This window comes from Protopterus annectens, chromosome 10.part0 (assembly GCF_019279795.1).
Source record: "Protopterus annectens isolate FY-2018-M chromosome 10.part0, PAN1.0, whole genome shotgun sequence".
Lineage (NCBI taxonomy): Eukaryota > Metazoa > Chordata > Ceratodontiformes > Protopteridae > Protopterus > Protopterus annectens.
The window spans coordinates 70,907,125-70,931,496 of record NC_056744.1 but is presented as its reverse complement, the minus strand read 5'-3'; the positions used below and the strand labels follow the sequence as shown (position 1 = coordinate 70,931,496).

The 24,372-nt window shown below is 39.4% G+C and overlaps 1 protein-coding gene across 4 annotated transcripts in view; it reads left to right on the top strand.

The window, feature by feature from the left end:
* Window positions 1-24,372, top strand: part of STX8 (syntaxin 8) — a 2,187,953-nt gene that overhangs the window by 296,452 nt on the left and 1,867,129 nt on the right. For all 4 annotated transcript variants that reach the window (XM_044085028.1, XM_044085029.1, XM_044085030.1 and 1 more), the window contains exon 4: window positions 21,794-21,895. In XM_044085028.1, coding sequence (XP_043940963.1) covers window positions 21,794-21,895 — 102 coding nt within the window. The remainder of the gene's footprint in view (window positions 1-21,793; window positions 21,896-24,372) is intronic.

The following is a 24,372-nucleotide window of genomic DNA, read 5'->3' as shown; positions in this document are numbered from 1 at the left end:
GGCTCCCCCTTTGTGGAGTGGGATAACTGTTGTTGTATGCCATTCAGTGGGCACAAGCCTGACGTGAGACTATGATTGAACATGGTGCTTAGGTGGGGAGCAAGTTCTTTCTGAAGTTCATGTAAAACGCAGCCTGGGATGTTGTCCGGTCCCATGGATGCTGTGTTTTTGGTTTTAGAGAGTGCACCTTTTACCTGCATAGATGTGATTGCAGGGACTCTGCATTCTTCCTGTATAGATATGGGCCCTGTAGGGGGTGAGAGGGGGGTAAAGTTAGCACTGAACCTGTCTGCCAGGATGTTGGCAATGTCAGTTGGTTCTGTAATTTTCATGCCATTGTGCTGTAACTCAGAGCAGATCTGGGTGTTGCCATTTAGATTCTTGACATAGCTATAGAATGCTTTGTGGTTGCCCTTAGAATAATTGGCGATTTTATTTTCGTAGCTAGCTTTGGAGGATCTTATAAGGGATCTCAGCTTCTTACTGAGGCTGACCAGGGAGCTCCTCCACTCATGGGATTTTACACTCTTTTGCAACAGTTTCTTCCTTCTGCTTTAGAGTTTGTTTATGGCAGGGGACCACCAGATTGGCTTCCTTTTTTTGGAGGATAGCATCTTGGTTCTTTTTGGGATAGCACAATCCATGCATTTGTGTAAGTGCTTAGAGAGTGCATTTGTGTAGGATTCAGCTGTCATAACTGTATTGTCCTTCTACATGGGTGTCATGAAGTTCGCCACTTCTGTCTTAAAAAGCATGAAGTTGGCTTTGGAGAAATTATTTACTGTGGTTTCCTTAATGGTGGGTGGGGGCGGGATGCAGATATCTAGGGTGATTAGCTTATGGTCGGATCTGACCAACGAGGAGTTGACCTCAGGTGTGGAACACCAGTCACTCATATTGGTAATGACTATTGTTGCCCCTGGTGGGGGTGTGGATAAGTTGATCCAGGTTATTGGAATTTATGAATTCCAGAAAGCGTTGAATGAAGGAGTTTGTACATGAGTAGTTTTCCTAGTTAATGGTGGGGTAGTTGAAATCGCCCATTATTAGGGTGTTTGGTTGAACTCTAGTATTTTCCAGTATATCAAGAAAAGAGGAGTGGGAATCCTGGGGCATGGTGGGGGATCTGTAGCAAGCTACAATTTGGATTGCAGTTTTGCCCAGAGTTAGTTGCACTTGTATAACCTCGGATGCATTATGCTGCACAACTAGCCTGGAGGTGTGGATATCCTTAATGAATATGGACACACCTCCACCTTTGGTGTTCTGGTCCAGGTTAGATGGCTGAAAAGTGTGGTCTGAGTTATAACCTGGTAATGCAGGGGTGCTCTCTAGAGCCTTGAACCAGGTCTCAGTCACTTCACAAATGTAGATGTTCTCCATTTTAAGGAGTGCCTCGAGTGAGTGCATTTTGAGATTTAGACTTCTAGCATTGAGTAGCAATACCCTCAGTTTTTGCTTGCCTGTTCCTGTTACGGTGGTGAATTTGTCATTTGAACCTTGCCAAAAAAAGGCACTATAGGAACGACAAGACCCTTAGCCAGTATCTGTAATCCCAGGACCGACAGGTGCAGGCCATCTCTGGAAAAGCATTGTGGTCTGTTGACCATGTCGTCCCAGTCAGACAAACACTGGATCCCCTTAGAATGACGCCAGAAGCTTAACCAATTGTTGAAGTCAATCATTTTGTCCTTGTACTGCGGTATCATTCTGGGCGATGGCAGGATGCTACTCAGGGCTAGGGTCATACCTGCCTGGGCTACAAGATCAGAGAGCTCTTCCATGTCTCTTTTCATGTAGTCCAGGGAGGTACGTGTCAGTTCGTTCACACCAACATGGACAATGACTGTGTCATATTTGTACTTGTTGTGGAGTGACCAGAGTGCATGGGTTATGTGGCGGATCCTGGCACCTGACAGGTAGCTGACAGTAACCTTCTTCTTGTTTAGCCTGGTGAGTGGGACATCAGTGTGCCTGATTATAGAGTCACCTATGACTAGTGTGTTGGGTACGTTGTTTTGCCTTATGGACTCTGGTTTATTGGCACACTGTGTCTGTGGGCTATGTGTCATTTGGGTTGTGTTGGGGGGTGGAGGTTGCTTGCGTTTCTGCTTTGGTGGTCTCTGTTGCTTGAGCAGATTGTTATTGAGAGCCTCTTCGAATGTTTTTGTGTTTCTATGTGTGGATTTTGGTGGTGTAGGTTTAGTGGGACTATGTGATTAGTGTGGTGTGGTGCAAGTGTTTACCTTCTCCTCTTGACTGTCAAGTTCAGTCTTGGTTGGAGAGAGGTTTACTTCCAGTTTGGCTTCATAAGTGCATCTCTCACAGGTTGTGGTGTTGGGTGGTAGGAGGAGAGGGTTGTCTGTGTACATGAGGCAGTTGCTACATTGCCCCAAGATGCCCAGATTCGTCAGATTGACAGGAGGGAACACTGGGAGCTGACCGTTGGACATGCCTGAATAAAAAACTACTTTCCTCTAGACAAGTGAGGAAAGTGAGTATAAGAGCTGTTTTTCTGTAAGCAAGAGAGGAAAGTAAGTACAAAAACTGTTTTCCTCTAGGTAAAGAGGAAGGTTGAGTGCTGTAGTAATTTGTAGCTTATTTAGTGCTGACAACAAGTTCTGAACAACTGCTGAGTACGAATAAGCAAATTCAAGTACTAAAACTAAGAATCTGTTCCTGAATCTTGTGGTAGATAGGCTACTTAGTGCTTACCACTCCCACTGATAAGCTAGAATGCTTCCCTCCAACACAGAAAGGCTTGGGGGGCTCAGAAGCTTACAAACAGTCTTGGATACAGCAAATCTGTATCTGGGACTAGACTAGTTACAGGAAAGGTGGGAAACAAGTGCTAATGTGGGCTTTTAAACCAGAAAGTTGAAAAAGATGAAAAAACTGCCCAAACGGCCAATAAACTACAATTTCTGGGCCAAAAAAACACTCTTGTGGTAGATAGGCTACCTAGTGCTTATCACTCCCACTGATAAGCTAGAAGGCTTCCCTCCAACACTGAAAGTCTTGTGGTGCTCAGAAGCTTACAAGCAGTCCTGGATACAGCAAATCTGTATCTGGACTAGACTAGTTACAGGAAAGATGGGAAACGAGCGCAAATGCGTGCTTTTAGTGGGCATGGAGGCCACTGTTGCTTGGTCTGGTCCTTCCGCAGCTCTCAAAAGAAAAAAAAAAAGATTTTGTAGCAAAGCTAGCAACCCCTTTGGCAAAATCTTTTGATTCTGTTATTTGATACTGTACAACTTTGTGTGAGACTAGAGCTTTTTTCCCTGGACATGTCTCAAGTAGGCATACATAATTGTGAGCATTAGATCGCCTGCAGAATCTGTGATGCAAGAAGTTTATTAGAGTCTGTCCTTGTTGTAGGCTACTACATTTGTGCTAGATTCATAAGAATGACTCATGAACAGAGAAGCTTGTATCTGTATAAGGCTGGTGCAGAAAAAGTTGGAAGCTGTACAGTATGCATTAGCCTCTGAGTCATATCAGCTACCCACAAGCAAGATTCACAGAAAACAGCAGTGTAAAGAACCTGTGAGAGCTAAGAGGATCCTCCGTAAAGGAGTTGACTAAAAAGAGGTAGCCTGCTTCACATTAAGCAAACCAGAAGACATTGTAACTAGGAAAGTAATTAGTGTGACTCTGGGCACAGCGTCTTTAACTACCTGTCTGACCCCTTGTGAGGTGAATATATAGTGATTGATCTAAATATATCCTCTTGCAATTTGTTCTACATTGCTGGAATGTGAGAGATGAAAGGCACAGTAGCACAGGGACTGCACTGAAAATGTAAAACTGTCACAGGAAGCAGGAGATTTTCCTTCCTCCTTTGATTATTCATAAGGAGCATCTCAATTAATGAAATACCCTTTAGTTCATAAATCATACCATGTCATTCTGTTTTCCCCAGTCCTCTTATACTTTTATTATTTGCAGTTATCTTTGCTCATTGCAGCACATGCATATGTTTGTCATATCTTTTTTCCTTTTATTCCTTCCCAAAATTCCATCTATTTTTCCCATAAAATAACATCTACCAAAATACTGCATTTGTGCTTGTGTGGGAACAGTCAGATGACTGACTGCCACTTCACTCCCCAACATAATATACTCACCTCATTCACTCTCTCCTGCAGGGCTCTTTCAACATCCAAGCCCGCTGTTTGACCTAAGGTTGTCTGTGTCACAGAGACCAAAGATAAATGGAATTCTAACTTCCAACCTAATATCTCATCTCCAGCATTTAGTCTTCTTTTAACCTCATATGTTGCTGTATTCATTAATAAACAAAAACAAAACCCCAATCTTGACTTACTTGCTCCCATTCTACTTTGTATTTGTTTATCCAACAAGCCATTAAGAATTTCCATAAATACATTCACATAACTGAATATTGTTTTCCCAATGTTTCCTTACTATCCACGCTAGGTGTCTGTCACCCACATTGTCAAATGCTTTTGCTGCCCCTTTTCCCTTCTAATGCTGTCTCCCTTCACTGGAAGACTTACCAAGAAATGCTTAAACTCTTTTTTTTCCATTTATACAAAACATCTTTTCTTCCCCTATCGCCTTTCCTATCCTGACCTCCACAATTCATATAAATTTTTAGTAATCATTATTAATTCAGCTGACCTCCAGTTGCTCATATTACCATCTTCACCTTTTCCCCACAAAAAAATCTAGCTTTTAGTTTATTATTGTTATAGGGAATAATTTATTTTCCTGAATTGTTCCCCAAATGGCACATTTAACATTTATTTTTTTAATTTATAGGTTCATAGGTAGGTACTAGGCTATCTGCCCGAGGGCATTTATAAGCCTAGCCAAAGTGTGGCTTTAAGCCCATTGATTAATTAACTGTTCCTCTGTCAAGCAGAGCCAATGAAGTGATCCCAGGGGTGTATTTTCTGTTACCCATCCACTCGTCAAGGTTTCTCTTGAAGAATGTTAGTGAGGGGCTCTGCCTAATGTAGTTTGGAATTTTGTTCCAAAGCATGGGGAAGTCTCTGTGACAGGAATCTATCCCTCCAGCATGTTTTATTTATTGTTGTGGCGAGGTTTAGCTCACTAGAGCGCGTGGCTCACAGTGACTTGTATTTCTTTAGGTGGAGCATGTCCATTAATTCTGAGTTGGACATGGCTTTGTAAGTCAGGCAGAGATCACCTCTGAGTAAGCGATATGCCACTGAGTACAGCCGGAGTTTTTTCAGTCTGGCTGCATAGAACATATGTTTGCGGCCAGTAATCTTTTGTGGTTTCTCCAGCTGTTGGAAGTGTCTTGTGAGGTACATCCCAAATGGGGCATTGTACTCTGTGATGGGTCTGATGAGTGATGAGTAGAGGAGCACTCGAACCCTTTAGTAATTAGATGGGCCACATAGAAGGATTTCCTAACTACTTTTGCAATATGATTGTCAAAGGAGAGATTAATATCTACCTGGGTCCCCAGATCTCTTATTACCTCTTCTGTATTAAGGGGGCTGCCACTTATGTGGTAAATCGTGGGTGTTTTGTTTTTCCCATATGGGATGACTATGTATTTTTTGGCATTTAGCTTGAGGCCATGACTTTGACACCAGATGTCCGTCTCAGTAAGGCCCTTTTGGACGATGTCCGAGTCAGTCGGAGAGTCAGTTATGGCTCCCAGTTTGCAGTCATTGGCGAACTTGGTTAGTCATAGACCTCCTGTGTTTGCCTGTACTTCTGAGAAGTATATGCCGAACAGTAGGGGTCCCAGGATCGAGCCTTGCGAGACACCACTTGTGACTGGTTTAGAGTTGGACCTGGAGCCCGCTATTCTTACCGTGTGAGTTCTGTCTGTAAGCCATTTGGAAACCCATCTCATGACGTAGGGGTTTATGTTCAGGCTGGTGAGTTTTTCTGTAATACCCAAGTGGGGAATGGTGTCGAAAGCCTTGGAGAGGTCAAGGTAAGCCGTGTGAACAACCTTTCCCTCATCTATGGCCTTGGTGACTGTCTCGAAGAAGTCAACCAGGTTTAGTAGGCATGATTGCCCTTAACAAAACCGAACTGGGTCGGGTCACTTGTTTGGTGGTTCCCAATGTCTTTGTTAAGGAGTTCCATGATGATGTGCTCCATAGCCTTGCAGACCAGGCTAGTCAGGCGTATGGTGCGATAGCTACCAGGGTCAGTTGTGGCCACTCCTTTGTGGAGTGGAATAACCGTTGCTGTGCGCCATTCTATGGGCATGTAGCCTGTGTAGAGGCTGAGGTTGAACAGCGTGCTTAGGTGGGGGGTTAGTTCGTACTGTAGTTCGTGCAAGACTCAGCCTGGGACACCATCTGGCCCCATTGACGCTGTGTTTTTGGCTTTGGAAAGGGCTATTTTCACCTGTACATCTGTGATTTCTGGGACACTACACTTTTCCGGTATTGTTGTGGGCCCTTTTGGGGGTGAGAGGGGGGTGAAGTTTGCACTGATTCTATTTGCCATGTTGGCAATATCAGTAGGTTCAGTATATTTTGTGCTATTTTGCACTAGTTCAGTGTAGATCTGTGAATTGCCACTTAGATTCTTAACCACAAAGCCTTCTTTAGCTATGCCATCTTTTGAATCCTTGGCTATTTTTCTTTCAAAGTTAGCCCTGGATGATTTTATGAGGGACCTTAATTTCTTACTGATACTGATCAAGGATGTCTTTCCTTCTTGGGATTTGCTTTTTTTTTCTGAACTAGTTTCCTCCTCCTATTGTATAGCCTGTTTATGGCAGGGGTCCACCAGACTGGTTTCCTTCTCTTAGAGTAGTGAGTCTTGGTTTTGCTAGGGATGGCATGATCCATGCATCCTTGTAGGTGCTCATAGAGTGCATTTGTAAAGGTTTCTGCATCTTGGGCTGTGTTATCCTTTAGCGTGGGGGCTGTGAAACTTACCGCCTTTTTCTTAAGTAAGGCGAAGTTTGCTTTAGAAAAGTTTTTTTACTGTGGTTTCCTTAGTTGGGGGTGGTGGTGTGGTGTGAACATCCAGAGTGATTAGTTTATGGTCTGATCTAACCAGTGACGGGTTGACCTCCGGTTTGGAACACCTGTCACCCATGTTTGTGATGATCAGGTCCAACATGTTTTCACCTCTGGTAGGGTAGTTTACCAGCTGATCCAGGGCATTTGAGTTGATGAATTCCAGGAAGCGCTGGGCCTGGGAGTTTGTAAACGAGTAGTTTTCCAAGTTAATGGTAGGGTAATTGAAATCGCCCAGTATCAGGGTGTTCGGTAGGACCTTCATGTTTTCCAGTGTCTCCAGAAAGGTGGAGTGGTGGTCCTGGGTCATGGAGGGTGATCTGTAGCAGGCCACAATTTGCATTGTAGATTTGCCCAATGTTAGTTGCACATGGATATTCTCAGAGGTATCATGTTGTGCCACTAACCTGGAGGTGTAGGTATCATTGATGAATATGGATACACCCCCTCCTTTTGTGTTTCGGTTCATGTTCTGTGGCCGAAACGTGTGGTATGAGTTGTAGCCCGGTAGTGCTGGGGTGCTCTCTGGAGCCTTGAACCAGGTTTCAGTTACTGCACAGATGTCGACGTTCTCCATACTGAAGAGTGCTTCGAGCGCGTGCATTTTGAGATTTAAACTCCTGGCGCTGAGTAGCATGACCCTCAGTGTTTTGTTAATTGTGCTGTTTACGGAGGTGGGTTTGACTTTTGAGCCTTGCCTAAAAAAGACACTATGGGGGCAGCAAGAGCCTTGGCCAGTAGCCTAGGGGTGACGGGTGTAAGCTGTCTCTTGCGAAGCAACGCGGCTTTTCGAGCACGTCGTCCTAGGCTGACAGATACTTGATCCCCTTTGAATGACACCAGAAGCTTAGCCAATTGTTGAAATTGATCATTTTTTCTTTGTACTGAGGTATCATTCTTGGTGAGGGAGGGTGCTACTCAGGGTTAGGATCATACCAGCGTGGGCTACATGATCAGAGAGCTCTTCAGTGTCTCTTTTCATGTAGTCCAGGGAGGTACATCTCAGGTCATTCACACCAACATGGACAATGACAGAGTCATATTTGTGCTTGTTCTGGAGTGACCTGAGTGCTTGTGTTATGTGGCGGATTCTGGCTCCCGACAGGTAGCTAACAGTAACCTTCTGCTTGTCCAGCCTAGTGAGTGGGACATCAGTGTGCCTGACTCTATGTCACCTATTACTAGTGTGTTAGGTATGTTATTTCGCCTTAAGGGCTGTGATTGTGCGGCACACTGATTGTGTTTTATGTGTTGTCTGGTTTGTGACGGGAGGGGCAGGTTGTTTGGGTGTTTGTTTTGGAGGTCTCTGATGCTTTTGCGGGTTTTTATTTAGAGCTTCCGAGTATGATTTTGTGTATATGTTTATTTTTTGCCAGTGCTGGTTTAGTAGGTCTGTGTGTGGCTGGTGGTGCGGTGCAAGTGTTAACCTTCTCCTCTTTAACTGTCTGTTGCAGTCTTGGGTAGAGACAGCTTAGCCTCCAGTTTGGCTGTATAATTTCATCTCTCGCATATGTTAGTGTTTTGTGTTAGGAGGAGGGGGTTGTCTGTGTACATGAGGCAGTTGTAACATTGCCTCAGGATACCCAGATTCACCAGCTGGACTGGAGAGCACACCTGAAATTGACATTTGGTCATGCCTGAATATTAGGGTGAGCTGCTTAGTCGCTTGGTTGGTGAGGGGTGAATAAAGAGTCTTGCCCTGCTGGGCAATCAAGTGTCAGGGTATATTAGTGCTTGCTATTAGGTCTGAGCAAGTGCTGGGCTGTAGGATGCTTTTTGAGTGCTTAGGTTGAGACTAGTTTCAAGTGAAAAACTGAAGAGGAGACTTAGTGGAGCCGGGAATAATTTAACCCTAGCTAACTGGCATGCCTGGCGCACAAAACACTAGTTGTTGTTTTTTTTTTTTTTTTTTTTTTTTTTTTTTTTTTTTTTGTGAGGGGGACATTTTTGAAATGGCTTCCATTTCTTCTAAGGAAGCCTCTTACTTCATTGTTTGTTTATTTTCCTGTCTCAGTTTCTTTCCTATCCATCTTTTAATGGCTCTCACTTTTTAATTTAATAACTTTTCTCTAAATAATCTTCCTCATCTGTCATAATTTCCTGTTGCCTTTTTTTTGACAGCTACATGCATCTTTTACTTTTCATCACTTCTTTCTCTCTTCTAATACAAAGGAGAATATTCAGAGATGCTTAGCAGTAGTAGTCCCATAAGTCAGTGTTTTTTTTTCCTACTTAGTTTAACAAATTTGGCTAAAGGGGCTAGTTATACATTGAAATAATATATTGCAGAAATATGTTTGTGGTGCAAATCTAGCTACATTTATTGAACTTAATTAAAAGTTCTAAAAAAGCTAGTGGTAAAACACTAAATTTATTTTAATACCCCATAGACTTAACAGAAGAGAAACCTCTTTCTTCATTCTTTTTATTGTATACTGATGCCGTTTCATCCATTCCATCTTTGTAATCCTGTTCTTTTATAAATTTCTACCTGTGCCTTGTAAATAGTTGAACCATTTTCCTTCCAGTTTTTATAATATTTTATTACTGCCTTATTTGTTTTATTTTTTCTCTCTGTATTTTTTCTATCTGCTTCTTTTTCTGTGACATCAAACAGTAACTCACAATAACCCCCCACTCTTTATTCTTACTGGAAAGCAAGGGGAATTTCCTTGGTGTGCAGAGCTAGTTTCCCACATATGTATAAACATCATTTCAGATTTTCCCTGAATATGTTCCACATGTCTAATGGGACTACCCTGGTCATTCTACTTTTATTAATTGCAGTTCTAGGCATTGCTTCATTAAGAAAAATACACTAAATTTTCAGGATTGTAAATGTAAAGGCATTTCTGCTGCACATTTCAAATGTTTTAGATGCATTTCATTCAGCCTATCATTAAATGAATTTGAGATTTAAGGCAGTGTTAGGAAGCCAATATAGATATTATACCCAATAGCTGATATAGAATAAGAGTTGCAGCTTGTAAGAGCAGTATTTCTGTATTGCAGAAAAACTAAATATATGTTTTTGTAACAGTCACTGTAAATGCTTAAGAGGTTTTAGTTTGACCTGTTATTTGGTCTTAACTTGAATATTGATGATTAGAGGTTACATTTTGAAAATCTCCTTGTCCTTATGTTGTCATGAAGTTTGTTTATACATACTGTGGGGTATTACATGGTATTACCACATAAGGAATCCTGTCTCGTCTGTCTTGGAAGTATAGCTTTAAGTTCCTTAATCACACCGTAAGATGTAGGATTTTCTAACATCAAGAATGTAGGAAGTGCTGAACAATAATCTACACATATTAGGTATATTGGTTCATTCAACAGTTACTCAGTTTAGCTGTTATGGGGTTGTGAGTAGCCAGAAATTTTGTCAGCACTTAGTGGGCTCAAAGCATATCACCTTATCCTGAATGGGATGCTACCTTATTGCAGGATCACACAAATTTACACACAGATGTCTTATGACACTAGGTGTGCAGCTTCTAGTAATATCTGAGGAACATAAGAGCACCCATCAAAAAATTTATATGAACATAAGATGACTATACAGATTCCACAAAGAATGCACACCCAATTGAGAACCAAACTGGAGAGTCTAGCACTGAGAATCAGCATTTCTAACTACAACTTGTGATGTGGAATCTCTTTAAACTAATATCTCTCATAGTTTTGGTCTATAAGCTGTAGACCTTTTTGCCAGATGGGCCTTCTGAAAGGGGTATTCTTGTACTGCTTAAGTTTTGTTCAATGTAACAGTTATTTTTACTGCAGTAATAAAGAGTGACAACGGGAGCTATGTTTGCTGTAACAAACAGATACTTTCTTAAAATTTTAAACTGTTTTCAAATGTATTTGTGCTGATTTTTTTTTTAAGATTAATGTTTTTTTTTAAAAGATAATTTCATATTTATATTTCAAGGCACTCTGCATTTATATATGACTTTTTGTCTTTAACTATATAGGATGCCCCCTTTGACCAGTACAGTACAGTGTAATAATACTGTAAGCCATTATTGTCCACATATATTAAAAGCTTTTCCCAAAGGATAATTTATTCATGTGGCACATCTCTCAAGTGCTTTAGATATATTTAAGAGAGACTGAACAGTGAAGAAGTTTGAGAAGTGATATATTGGAATGTAACTAAAGCTCTCAGAGCTTTAAAACAGGGTAATAAAAATCACAATGTAAAGGTAATTGTGGATTTTTTTCTGCAGGTAGCCTTATTTTTTCCTAATTAGATATACAGATGTTTGTTCACATATTGTAGATTTTATAAATAAATAAATATTGGTCAGTGTTAGGGGCTTCATTTAGAGTAAATGCTAGTTTGTAGCAAAAATTGTTTTTTAGTAAACTTGATAAATGCGATTTCTCTTCAAGCAAAAATTGTTTTTTTTTTAGTAAACTTGATAAATGGGACTCCCCTTTGTTTTTCTTCCACTGTTTGATTGTGGTATTCTGGTACAATTCCATGCACTTGTAAGGTTTGTTAATATGTAACTTCTTTGACAACTTTGACATTTCTAGCAAGGAGATATAATGTGAGCAACATTTTGCAAACTGATGTGCATTGTTCTCACTGGCTCAGTGGTATTCTGGTTTATTTGTCAAGGTAACCCAGTACTCACCGGCTTTCAAATGCTCAGACTTCCATCCCATTCTCTCTCTCTCTCCCTCTTTGCCAACTGATTGGCTGCACATATCCTGAGAAGGAAGCCTTCAGCTTTTACAAAGGAAGTGAGTTTTTGGTCTTTTTTCTGCCATCTAGAAAAGAAAGTCATCTGAATTTTTCAGGATCCAGTGCTGATTTTTCTGGCTTACTGATCAAGTAAGCCCCATTTGGGAACTCCCTTCATCTTATTGGGTTACTAGACATTATTCTCTTTCTAGTTTTATGTTTATTTAAAAATATTTATTTTAATACTTTGTCAGTGTTTGTAGTAATTCTTTTCAGAATTTCTGATTGTAGCAGTGTTTCTTTGCCTTTTATCTTAGACAAATGCTTGTTTTTACTGTTTCGGAGGAAACCTTCACCATTTCTCTCAGAAGTGCAGTGTGTGTGTGTGTGCTGTTAGGCACTAGAGGCTGTGTCCTACAATGAGAAACTTTACTGTTGTTACTCTGCTTTATTTTCATCTTTTGACATATGTATAACTCTGCTCCATGTGTTTTTAATATTAGATCATGATTTTACCAGAAATTGTTATTTGTATATTCAGTCTCTCTGACTAGAAAATATAGTCTAAATTGCTTTTGAGCATTATTTTTTGGCTGTATAGTATGGTTAAACAATGTGGAGCTAGTTTTTAACACTGGTTTGGCACATTGGTTGCTTTGGTGCTTGGACCTTGTCTACTGGAAATTCTTTAACTTTTGTCAGTTGTGACAGAATTCTGAACACATTTCAGTCAGTTTTTGTGAAAGCAGCACATTTTGGCAGAGTTCAGTTGTGTGAGGACATACTTATGACTAGAAGCTTGAAGTAATTATTGTGATACATTACCTAGTACTCTCAGTTTATTATTCTGGCTTGTTTTCTCTCCCTTGACTTGATGGATCATAAACACCCCCATCACATCTGGTTGCACCTAAAAAAGAAAAAGCAAAATAAAAATATGCCTTATCCTATGATTAGTAGTTATTTTGGGGCTACTGCTAGTCCACAGACCACTTATCTTTTACTTTGTCTCCTTGTAGTGTAGCTTTGTTGTTCACTATGGAATGGAGGTTACACATCATCCTCCAGGGCTTTTCCAGTACCTGGCACAGGTATGGGAAAACCAAACCCTTTAGGTATAGGAGTTATCCGGGGTAAGAGACTCTTTCCCAGACATAATGCACTGTTCTCAGATATTTTATTTAGCAGTGAAGTTCACAAGAAAAAGAAAAGGAAGCTTCATCATACAGCTGATAATCATAAGGCTGATGTGGTTTCTTTGGCTAAGAGTATTCTGCATACAGCTAATTCTGTTGGTTGTGTTCCCATCCATGGCTCTAGTGCTAGTTTGTCAAGAGACCCTCCTGCTGTTTCAGAGAATAATGAGGAATCTGATATGGTAATTTCCTAGTTGACAGCGAGTCCAATCTGTCTGATTTTGTAAAGGTGTAGCTGAGCTTAAGTTCAAACAAGTGCTCACTTTTCCTTGGTTGTTAGATTTAGTGATATTTTTTCTTGGAACCAGTTAAAAACTACGCCAGAGCTAGGCAGGGTATATGATCTTACAGAGGATGAGGTTGCTACCCCCCTCCCCCCCTTACTGGCCTTGGAGGATGTTTATAAATCTGCCTGTAGTACACCAGAATCTATTCCAGCAATATCTAAGAAGGCTCAGAGAAAAGTATAGGGTCTTTTTGGAGACAGATATATTTTCTCATTAAAAAGATGACCTAACAGTCATCTCTCCTGCTCAAATAAAAAGCCCCTATCTTCATCTAAGTTAGCACTTCCTGAAAAACGGGGAAAATAATTAGATCTTCAGGGAAAAGGGATATCTTTCTTTCTCTCTCTCTCTCTCTCTCTCTCTAGTAATCTAGTCTTTAGGATGTTAAATTATTTCTTATTTGACTCGAGTTTTGATATATGCTTTCAGAGGTGTGCTTGAATGTGCAGAGACTGTGTTGTGAAATGCTCTTCTGTTGTGTTAAGATTGTATGTTTGGTTGCATAATCAGTACTTCACTGTTGATTTAAAAGCCAAACTTTTGAATTCATCTTTAAGTTCTGAATTGGTGTCTGGGCCCTGTGTTAGACTGAATTTCAAACAATGGGATCATAAAGGCAATTTGATATTTGGGGTATCTAGGATGTTTCATGTACCCAAGTTCTTCCCAAACAAGGCGTCTTCCTTCAAGGAGCAGAGCAAACAAAAATCGTGAGCAAACAAAAGTCAGGGATCCAAAAAGAAATGGCAGGAGGATAATTATTCATACCCAAACAAGAGTGGGGTCCTTTCTAAAAAAGGATCAACCCCCTGCAAGCACCCCCTTCTGTCCTTCTCTTCCTTTTTCCCCAGGCTCTCTCCCATTCCTGTAGCCTGGCCAGTAATAGACTCAGGCATTTGAGTTCTGAGAGTAATTTGGAAGCGTATACAGTTGGCAGTGGATAAAGAATCCTCCCCTTTGAGGAGGATTCCTCCACACCTAGCAGGCCAGACAGAGTTGTTTCCTGCAGTGAAGCAAGGGTCGTAGAACCAGTGGCTATGATACGCAAGATTTTCGTCCAGAATCCTTTTGGTAACAAAAAAGGAGCATTCCTGGAGACCTGTCTAAGATTTGTCCTTTAATACATTTATAAACGTTCTGAAAGTCAGACTGCTCAACTTACAGCAGTCCTTACATTGCTTCCAGACCACTATTTCATGGAGACTCTAGATCTTACGAATGCTTATCATCATTTTCCTACTGCTCTGAATTACAGGAAATTTTTGAGATTTTTTATGTTTTTGCTACATTACCAGTTTTCTGCTTTAACATCTGGGTGATCTACTGCTCCTTGAGTGTTTACAAAATGTCTGGCACCAGAGGTTGCCTGTTGTAGAGCCCTAGGCATCCACATTATTCTTTATTTAGATGACTTGCTGATTTTTGCAGATTCTGTATCCAGGTACTTGGAGTTCATAGACAAGGTTACATTCCTTCTTTCCTACCAGAGATTCAAATTGAGTGAATTGTTTTCCTGGTTTGTTAAGACAGACGCAGTAAAAAAAAAAAAAAAAGATGCCTTCCTGCTAGAAGACAAAGTTCTGACTTAGGGCATTTTGTAGGATTTCTCTCTTCTAAATGTGTCTTCAGCAAGAGAGTTCCTCAGAAATTCTAGGCCTCATGGCGTCAGTAATCCTCATGACAACACTAGCCAGACTAACATGAGAAACATTCAATGGCACTTGAAGAATTGTTGGACCCAGCACTGGTACTGGGATTTGTGAAATAGGAGCTGCAGTGGTGGATGGATCAACTGTCTGTGAATCCAAGACTACCTTTCTCTGTCTAGACCCCAGTCTAGTCTGTCCAGATGGGCTCTTCAGACTTTAGGTGGTGAGCAGTGTGTATGGGAGTTCACATACAGGGCTTGTGGGGTCCTCAGGATAGTACAACACATTAATAAAAAAAGAGATGTTGGCAGTGATCAGGCTTTAAAAGTTCTTCACCACTTATGAACTCCAGATCCTCTTCTAGTGTTCTCAGACAACACTACCGTGATGTGGTACCTGAACAAGCAAGGGGGTTCAAGGTTGTACCTTCTTTGTCAGTTGACAGTGATGAAATGGGAGCTGGTTCTACAGCATTCTCTAACTCTTCAAGCCTTTTACATTCCATCAGAGCAAAACACAGTGGCAGACAGAGTAAGCAGATCCTCAACAGACCTTCACTAGTGGAAGCTCCCTGTAGAGGTCTTCCAGCACTTGATCCATATGTGGGGGACCACCACAAGTAGATCTGTTCACCTACTTTAAAAACACGCAATTGAAAAATTCTGCTCAAGACATCCTGGCAGCCATGCTTGGAAAACCAACACTCTATCATTCCCATGTTTAAGAATGTTTCTGTGTGCATGTCCACCCTTTCAATTGATTCCCAAGGGACTTCTAAAGATTGACAAAGAATTATCAAAGATCATTGTGGTTATTCACTTTTGGCCCAGGCAAAGTTGGTTCTTCCTTTTAATGGACTTGACCAAGGGCAGCTACTACAATTCTGCTCATAGACTGGATCTGCTAACACAGCATCAGAGGTGAGTGGTACATCCCAGCTCGGAGCAGTTGCTGTTGACAGCCTGGATGATTCTGTTTAGATACCATTTAGGCACTTGCTCAATGATTATGTGCAGCAGGTATTTAAGGCAAGAAATTCTGCAACTAAAAAATCTTACGTTTGCAAGTGAAATACATAGTTTAGGTGGTGCTTAGCCAATAACAACGGTCTCAAATGGGTTTTGACTCCTCTAGTTTTGAAATATTTGTGTGAGGTACTTAGAAACAGTTTGTTATATGCTTCAGTCAAAGTGCATTTTGATGCCCTCTCTGCTTTTCTGGTCTTCGATCCCCTCTTTCATCTCTTTTTGTGGTCAGGCAGGTTATGGAAAGAGTGTTGCATGCAAGATCCCCCAAAAGCAAATTCTTCCTCGTTGGATCTCAACTTTGTTCTTGAAAAATTTACTTTACCTGCTTTTGAACCTGCTTCTCGGGCTGATTTATGGTTCATTACTTTTGAGACTATTTTACTCATTGCTCTGACATCTCATCTCTGAGCTGCAAAATCTCGTAGTGGGCCAGCCCTGTCTGATTTTTCACAAGGACCTAGTTGTGTTATGCACTAAAACGTCATTCATGCCTACAGATATTTCTAAATGTACCTTGAATCATGTCATCACTCTCCCAGTGTTCTGTCTTGATTCTACATATCTTGGATGCACGCAGGTAGCTCAGATACTACCTTGACAGAACAAAGCCCTTTAGGAATGCTGAAGAGCTGTTTGTCTCTTATACAGGGGCAAAAAAAAAGTCAAGTCTGTCTCTAAGCAAACTGTTATATGATGGTTGTCTTCTGCTGCTGCTTTCTGTTACTTTCACCATTGATAAATCTCTTCCAGATAAGGTTTAGGCTCTCTCAACAAGGAAATAGCAAACTCAAAAATATAACAGCAAGCAAGCAAAAGATCTCACTCAACAAGGGCGTTATCTTCAGCATATTGGAAATGGGTAAACTAGAAGCACTGTAGAAGGCAGCAGCCTGGTCCTGTATTCATACTTTCACATATCACTACAAATTGGATACCTTTTCAAGGTTCAGCACTATTTAGAACCATTCTCCAGGGGCTCCTGTATCCTTATTCTTCCACCTCCAACGTAGAGTAAGCTTTGGGAATGTACTCAAAGTGCCACTGAGGCAGTTAACAGCAGATGTTCAAATTCCTCACTATCACAGTGGCAGCACCCACCCACCATTCCCCAGATTGTACATAGCTGAGGTGGGTTTCAACCTCTTTGATTTTGATATTGGATTAGGTTTTTATATGGTATTGTGATTGGCTTTGAATTGACTTTTACTAGATAATTCTGGCTTCAAGTAATTTCTTTTCCTCCTTTGTGGAAGCAAAAAAAGCCTGAACACTCACTTCCTGTGAAAGCTGGAGTCTTCTTTCTTGGTATATGCTCAGCCAGTCAGCTGTTACAGGAAGAGAGAAGGAGGGTAGTCTGAACTTTTGAAAGCAGGACAGTACTAGGTTTCCTTGCCAGATAACCCAAAATGCCACTGAGGCAGTGAGGGATTTAGAATCTAGTGTTACAGGAAAGTAGGGCTTGTGCAACTGGACTTTTTTCAATCTTAGTTAATGGTACTATTCCTGTACTTATTATTATATATTGATATTGGGAAGACCAGTTGTCCAATAAAAGAATTATGAAACATTGGAATGATAGTGAAAATAAGACTGTTAATAACTCACTGGCACAACATCTGTAAACATCAAGAGGGAAATGTGAGTTGTCTGAATTTTTGTACTATGAATACTGTATGATTTTATGCTATGCATACTACCCAGTATGGACAAAAACCTTCAGAAATGATGAAAGCTATATATTTTAAAGTACAAGACTATAATGCTATATGGTTTAAATGGTTAAATTTCATGGCAAGCTTTGCTTGATAGACCTAATGTAAATAAACATTTTTAAATGTATTGGTAACCCTTGAAAAGGCACCAGATTCTAGTAAACTGTCTTTTGCAGACTTTGCTCAATAAACACACTGCCTTACTAGCATTCAAATAGTAGTGCTCTGCTGCCTCCTCTGGCAGCCTATCAAATCTCAGAGTGCCTTCCATTGCTTGTCTTGGAGTTTGATTGACCAATCACCTGAGAGTACAGGGATTGCCTTACTGACCTATAGATAGGGACCTCTCCTTTTTCTAGGGCCATAGTAAGAGGAGGATCTCTTGGCAAAGTGTTCCTTACTCTGGATAAAGATACTTGTCTGTTTTGTATCAGTGCTTGGATAAGTGCATTCTGCTGCTTTGACTATTTTCTCTGATTACAAATTTGGTCTGTGCTTGACTGTTTACTTGACTGAGCAGTAGAAGTCTTATACTTTTTATTTTAAGTGGATTGTTGGTTTCTAGGGATTTTTAACACCTTAAATGTGTTTCATGTCTATTCATGAATGTTTAACTGAGTTTCTATACTAAGGCTGTTTTACTTCAGTTTCTCTCATTACGTCCTGCTTCCAGAGTTAATCGCGCCTGCTTACTTCAGTTTCTCTCATTACGTCCTGCTTCCAGAGTTAATCGCGCCTGTTTTCTCTAGTGCTTCCAGACCCGTGAGTTAATTGCATCTATTTTCTCTGTTCATTAAAGGCTTTATTTGGAAGTTTTAACAGGAAAACTTGCTAACATTGCAGATTTTTCTTTGGGTTTTGATTGATGTGATTGAGCTGGATTACAGCATTTATTTTTCTTCATTTAAATAACAATGATTTTGGAGCTATTTTGTTATGTTAAACATTTCTGACAAATTTTTTTTCATACGTTTATGCTGTATTTCTTATCTAGTACTGTTTTATGCTTTTTTTTTACAAAAATTGGGGCACATTTGTGCATGTATTTGTGCTTTGAACTGTGTTACTGAAGCAACTGTTATTTTATTCAGTGTAGTGTTCAGAATAGTACCCCTGCAGAAATAGACTTTAGTTTGCTGTTTAGAGGGAGAATAGTTGAATTTGTTAATTTTTACTGGCTGACCACACAGCCATTATTTGGTATTGCTATGGCTAGTTTTTGTTCCCTAACTTGATGGACTCTGATACTTGCCTCCCACACCGTTTGTCCCTTGTGCATCTCAAAAACATAAAAGTAAATCAAGCAATATGCCTCGCCCTATGGCCTGCGCTTCCACAGTAGCCCACATGCTATTGGACTACTCAACCTCTTTTACCTCCAGGTTCCCTGATGTTGTGGTAGTACCACAACTGTGGGTGACACTAGATTTAGACATGGCCTCTGGGGCTGTACCATTGTAATTTTGCCAGTTTTTTTTTTTTTTTTGTGTATTTTTACCAAAAATTTACAGTTGTAGATCACATAATGGAGATAGCAGCTATTTTTCAGCTGCATGGAAATGTATTTATGTATTTAATTAATTCATTTGTTTGTTTATTTATGTAACCCAATCCATAATGGTATTTTTCATAAATTTATCACATGAAATGAGATGATTGAAACATGAAACGTTTTTATTGTTTTTTGGCTATTAAGGTTGGGTAATTAAAACACTTTATTGATATTTTGAGAGAAATAAAGTATGTATGTTGTGAACCTATATATAATTTGCTAAGCTCATTCTTATGACTTTGCCATTTTTAATTGTTGTATCCACATCTTGCAGCATTTGGGTCACAATGTTAATGTGATCATTGTCATTTTCTTCAGCTTAAAGATAGTTTTTCTTTTGAATGTGAATATATTTATTGCTTTTTAAAACTGATATAAGGTCCTAACAAGCTACTTGGAAGTAAATAATTGCGTAATCAACACCTTTGTTATTGAAGACCTAATACTTTTTCTGCCTTTTCTTAAAACTGTTATAAGGTCTCAACAAGGTACTTGGAGGTAAATGGTTGATTAATCAACAAACTTTTTATTGATCACGTTTGATGAAAACTACTTTTCCTACTCTGATGTTATGCAACCTGAGAGTGTGTTAATTTAAGTAAGGATCCTCCTCCCACCAAGTAGTCTTAGTTTTTTATTTCAATGAAGTGAGATTTTATGATGCATGAAACTGACAAGCTTTTTATCAGTCATATTGAAAACTATCATTTTTGACAACATGCATTTAATTGGCCATATGAAATCACTTATCTTTTGCAGTTTTAATAATTTTTACCTGGGTTGTTTTTGCCCCCACACCTGCTGGCTAACACACCATCTGCTAATCAGGCTCAGCCTATTGATTGTCTTGTGTGAGGGATGTACCTAGTGCTATGTGGTGGCAAGGTCTGCCTGAGGTAAGCCATTGTACAGGCAGTCATGAGAGTTATTTGTGCCGTCACTGGCATCCTGACTATGCAGAGTGGATGTTATGGCCATAACCTCATCTCCTCATGGTAATGTAAGAACCTGCATCACCACAAAGACTTCATTTGACTCTCTGTCCACCACATGTGTGCTCTTCCACGTGCATCAATAAGGGTTACCATTACTGGCTATGTTGGCCATAGCCCATGTCCTGCCTGCACTAGCTCCCTACTGCGGGCAAAACTTTGCTTTTCCTAGACCAAAGCTAAGCCATCTGGAAACCACCTCCCTCTCCTTCAAAGTTGGGAACATCCGCCTTCCAGTCCCTGCACTGTCAAAAGCCTGTGCTGGTAGACAAATCTCCATTGCCTAGGCTGTAGTCGGGTCTTTATCCCAGTATACCTTCTGAATCATTTTACCTCAACATTATTTATTTGTTGGTTTGTTTGTAAATTGGGTAGGTATGCTGGTCCTTAGAACCTTTTCAACCAAATGGCTGAAACAGTAACATTTGTTATGAAGAACATTAAAGCAGCATGTCCTACAAGTAAGTTGTTACTGGCAATAATCCATTGTTGTGCACACAGTAAATTGTTTAAACATGAAGAGTTCCTAAATACCTAGCGATCAATGTTTGTTAGTGTTAACATTCCCTATATAGTAGTTAAAATACCTGATATTGAGTGAAACTTTGGTTGTGTTCATTGACAGTATATTAAAAAAGGATTTTGTAAGGAGTGTACATCAATTACCTAATCTGGTGCAAATACATTCCTGTATCAGAGCTGTATTCCTTAAAGCTGAAACAGTCTAAGAATGCTAAACCATACTTAATTTATTTTATATGCATTTGTAAATCTTACAGTTCTTGTAAGGTTAATCATGACCTTTCAAGTAAAATAAATGCATTCTGGCAGAATATTTTATATTAGCTGCTCCAAATGCCGTTAAAAATACAGAACAAAATTTGGCTTTGACAGAGGCTTACTTTCTTGCAATCTTTTTCCGATATCTAGTGAACATTTGTGTACATTCTGAAAATATGTTTAGCTGCAGGAAATATAGTATCTGATAAACGAAGATCAATGCTATCAGCTTACCCACTGTCATGTAATGAGGCCATTATAAAAGAATTACCAAAATAGGGCATCCACTCATTACATTACAGTTGTTGCCATCTTCAGACACTAATGCACATGTGCTATGCTTTTTTAATAATTAAAAAAATATACATTTTGATGTATAACTTTTAAAATAAGTTCATTAAGCTCATCACTTGTCTGTGTGCACTGAATGTATGCACTGATATTGTGCTGTAGTTTTATCAACAATGTAGCATGCCAACACATAAGCTTACAATTTGGAAATGTATGCTATTCATTTAGTAGAATATGCCACCTTGTGAACCTGCAGAGTCATCATCATTCTGCATAGTGCATAAGGGTAAATGGTTAACTCCAGGCATTCATTTTAGAGGTTAAAGAACAAATTGTAAAGGTATGTTTTTTAATACATACTATGCAAAGATTTGTATTCAGTCAGACAACTGCCCTCATCATGTCTGATTAACATCCTTTTGAGTTATAGCATAGAATTGTCCATGTCATTGCATATCCTAGTTTCGGGAATACTCCAGATCATGTGATTGCTTTTGATTGGTTATTAACAAATTTTGTAAATTTATTTCATACTTTTATACTGTTCCAAATATGCTGCTGCCCTGTTCACTTTTGTACAGAAGTTACTTATCCCTGAGTGACACCTTAACAATTAATATGAAGAACACATATGGAAGCAAGCAGTAGGCAACAATTAATGGACAGTCTTCTGACAAGAGAAAAGCAGCTGCAAGCATCATTGGTGACAAATCCTGAGTCGAACAGGTATGCCATTATTTTGTTCTGTAAAATAAACATTTTGTTTCAACCTCAGCTGACATTTCAAACATGCTCCAGTTGTAAAATTTCAGTTTTGCTTTGACATGCTTTAGATCTAATATGAAGTGTTTTTGAACATGTAGTTTTGTTGCAGCAAAAAGAATGATGTTTATCTGCTGCTCTGGTCAGTTTTTGGAGTTAGCCCCTGTGAAATTGTGTCCCTTTATTGCTGTCGTTTCCGGCCCTTTTAAACAAGGACTTCCTCACATCATTGCATTACCCAACCACTATTTATTTCTTAATCATGACCTATTTTGCTCATTTTTCCACAAAACTGAATCCATCAAGTTCCCAGCTTAAAAATGTGCACAGTCATGTCATGCCCTAGTCCATTGAATGATTTCATGTCATAAAATATCATATACCCCATTTGTTTCCTGATATTCAGGAATGCAAACTTATAGTCTTTAATTCAATTTTATAGCCAACATATTGTACTATTTTATTTTTCTCTTGTCTAAATATTTCAGCAACACTTCAGTTTCTCTTTTCCTGTATTGCACACAGTGAAACAGATGTAGCTCTATTGGTGGAATGTGTTTTATTTATTTATTTGATAGTTTATACCGGATAAATAAAGTGATATACAAATCAGGACCCTTTTCAGCCATGACCCAAGTACACTGGCATTTTGCAACAATACTGAGGAGTTTGGATTGGCTCCTATTGTATGGTCCTGGACTCATAAGTGCAGTCTCAGAATTATGGGTAAAAACTATGAAAATATGTGAAAACAGTAAATGTTGAACATTGTTCAGCATTAAAATATGTTCTTCGCAGTGGACAAGCCTCCCCTACACCCCCTCTATGTGATAGGTAATCCTCAACACCTTCAGAACTTGTGTGTACTAAATTCAAGATCACCATACTGTGGAGAAAAAAAAGAGTACGGTGAGAAATTGCAATCTTGGACTCAATATATTCAAGTCTGAATTGTATTTTTTGTCTAACTGTTGTGGAACTCACACTTCTAAGTATCAAAATATCAAATGATTGCCCTTCAGAATATTTCAGAACAGTAACCATTACAAAATTTACATACATTATCTTTATAGTTTTAAACAGAATTTTTTTAAGTTCTTTACATGTAGCTGAGTCTCAATGCAGACATTCGAAGTCACTTAAAATAAAAAAAAAACCTTTCTATTACATGTATTGAATTTGCTTAACTAGGGTAGAGCACTGATAAATTCTGATCAATTTGTCTTAGCTGAGGTCAGTAGTATGACCACGCATATGGAGTACATAAGTTAACAAAACATCAAGTGACAGTGGATAAAATACAAATAATGTTGAATGCCATAAATACAAAAGTGTGTAAACCAATAAATTGAGAGGGTAAAATTGCAAATCTATCAGTATACATTTAAATACAAGGGTTGCTTTACATTTAGAAAGATTGAGCCATGTATATAAGCTTGCCCTATAGAAGTCTGAAGTGGGAGAATCAAAGCAATGGAAACTAGCAGAGCTAGAATAGTGGAGAGAGATTAGTTGATTTAGGGTATGTAGCCTGTTGGGTTGCAAGAACTTTTAGCTTGATTAAGTAGGTGAGATTTTATCACTCCACTTAAGGGAAAACCCCATGGTTTCAGACCAAGAATTGAGAATACAAGGTCAGAGGAATAAGTATGGGAAGTGGAATACGTGTTAAAGGACCAGTATGAGTCACATTTCTGAGGTTGTGTGTGAGGGCTTATTAGTTTTGAGGATAAAGGCGGGAGAGTATGTTCATATAGTAACTTAAACAGTTGTTAGCCTTGAAGCAGGGCTTCTGTTTGCGTAACTGGGAAACGAGTTCTAAAGTGGTATTCATTGTTTGGGAAATTAGTGATAAATCTGCAAATTTTGTTTTGTAGTGTTTGAATAGTGGTGGCGTTTTTAGCCGATGCTGCTGAGACAAGAGAGAGGCAGAAGTAGGATTCCTTTCCCCATTCCAGTTGGGTATGACCGAAAAAGGGATTTTTTTTTTCTGCCAGGAATAGAAGGGGATTCAGTTTATTATGTTTTTTCTAGATGTTGAGTGCTGAACAACATTGGTTTGTTTTTGTTTTTGATGGGTTAAGAACGAGATTTCCCTTGTTGATCCATTCACTGAGGCAGCAGAAATCGGATTGAAGTTCATCTTGTAATCTAGCTAATGAGTGGTTAGAAAGGTACAAGACCATGTTATCAGCATACAAAAGAAAAGGAAGGTGAGGAGTATCCAGTGGTGATATATGTAGAGAATAACAGAAGGGTGAAAATAGAGCCTTGGGGAACTCTTTTGAGTTAAAGTTAATTGGGACAGAGCAGTATCTACATGTACTTTTTTTAGACTCAGAGAGAGCACTTGTTACATGACTTTTTCAGAGTCACACAATTAGTCAAATTCAGGCTGAAGGAATATGCCTTCTGCAGTTCGTTAAACAGTTTTATAAAAA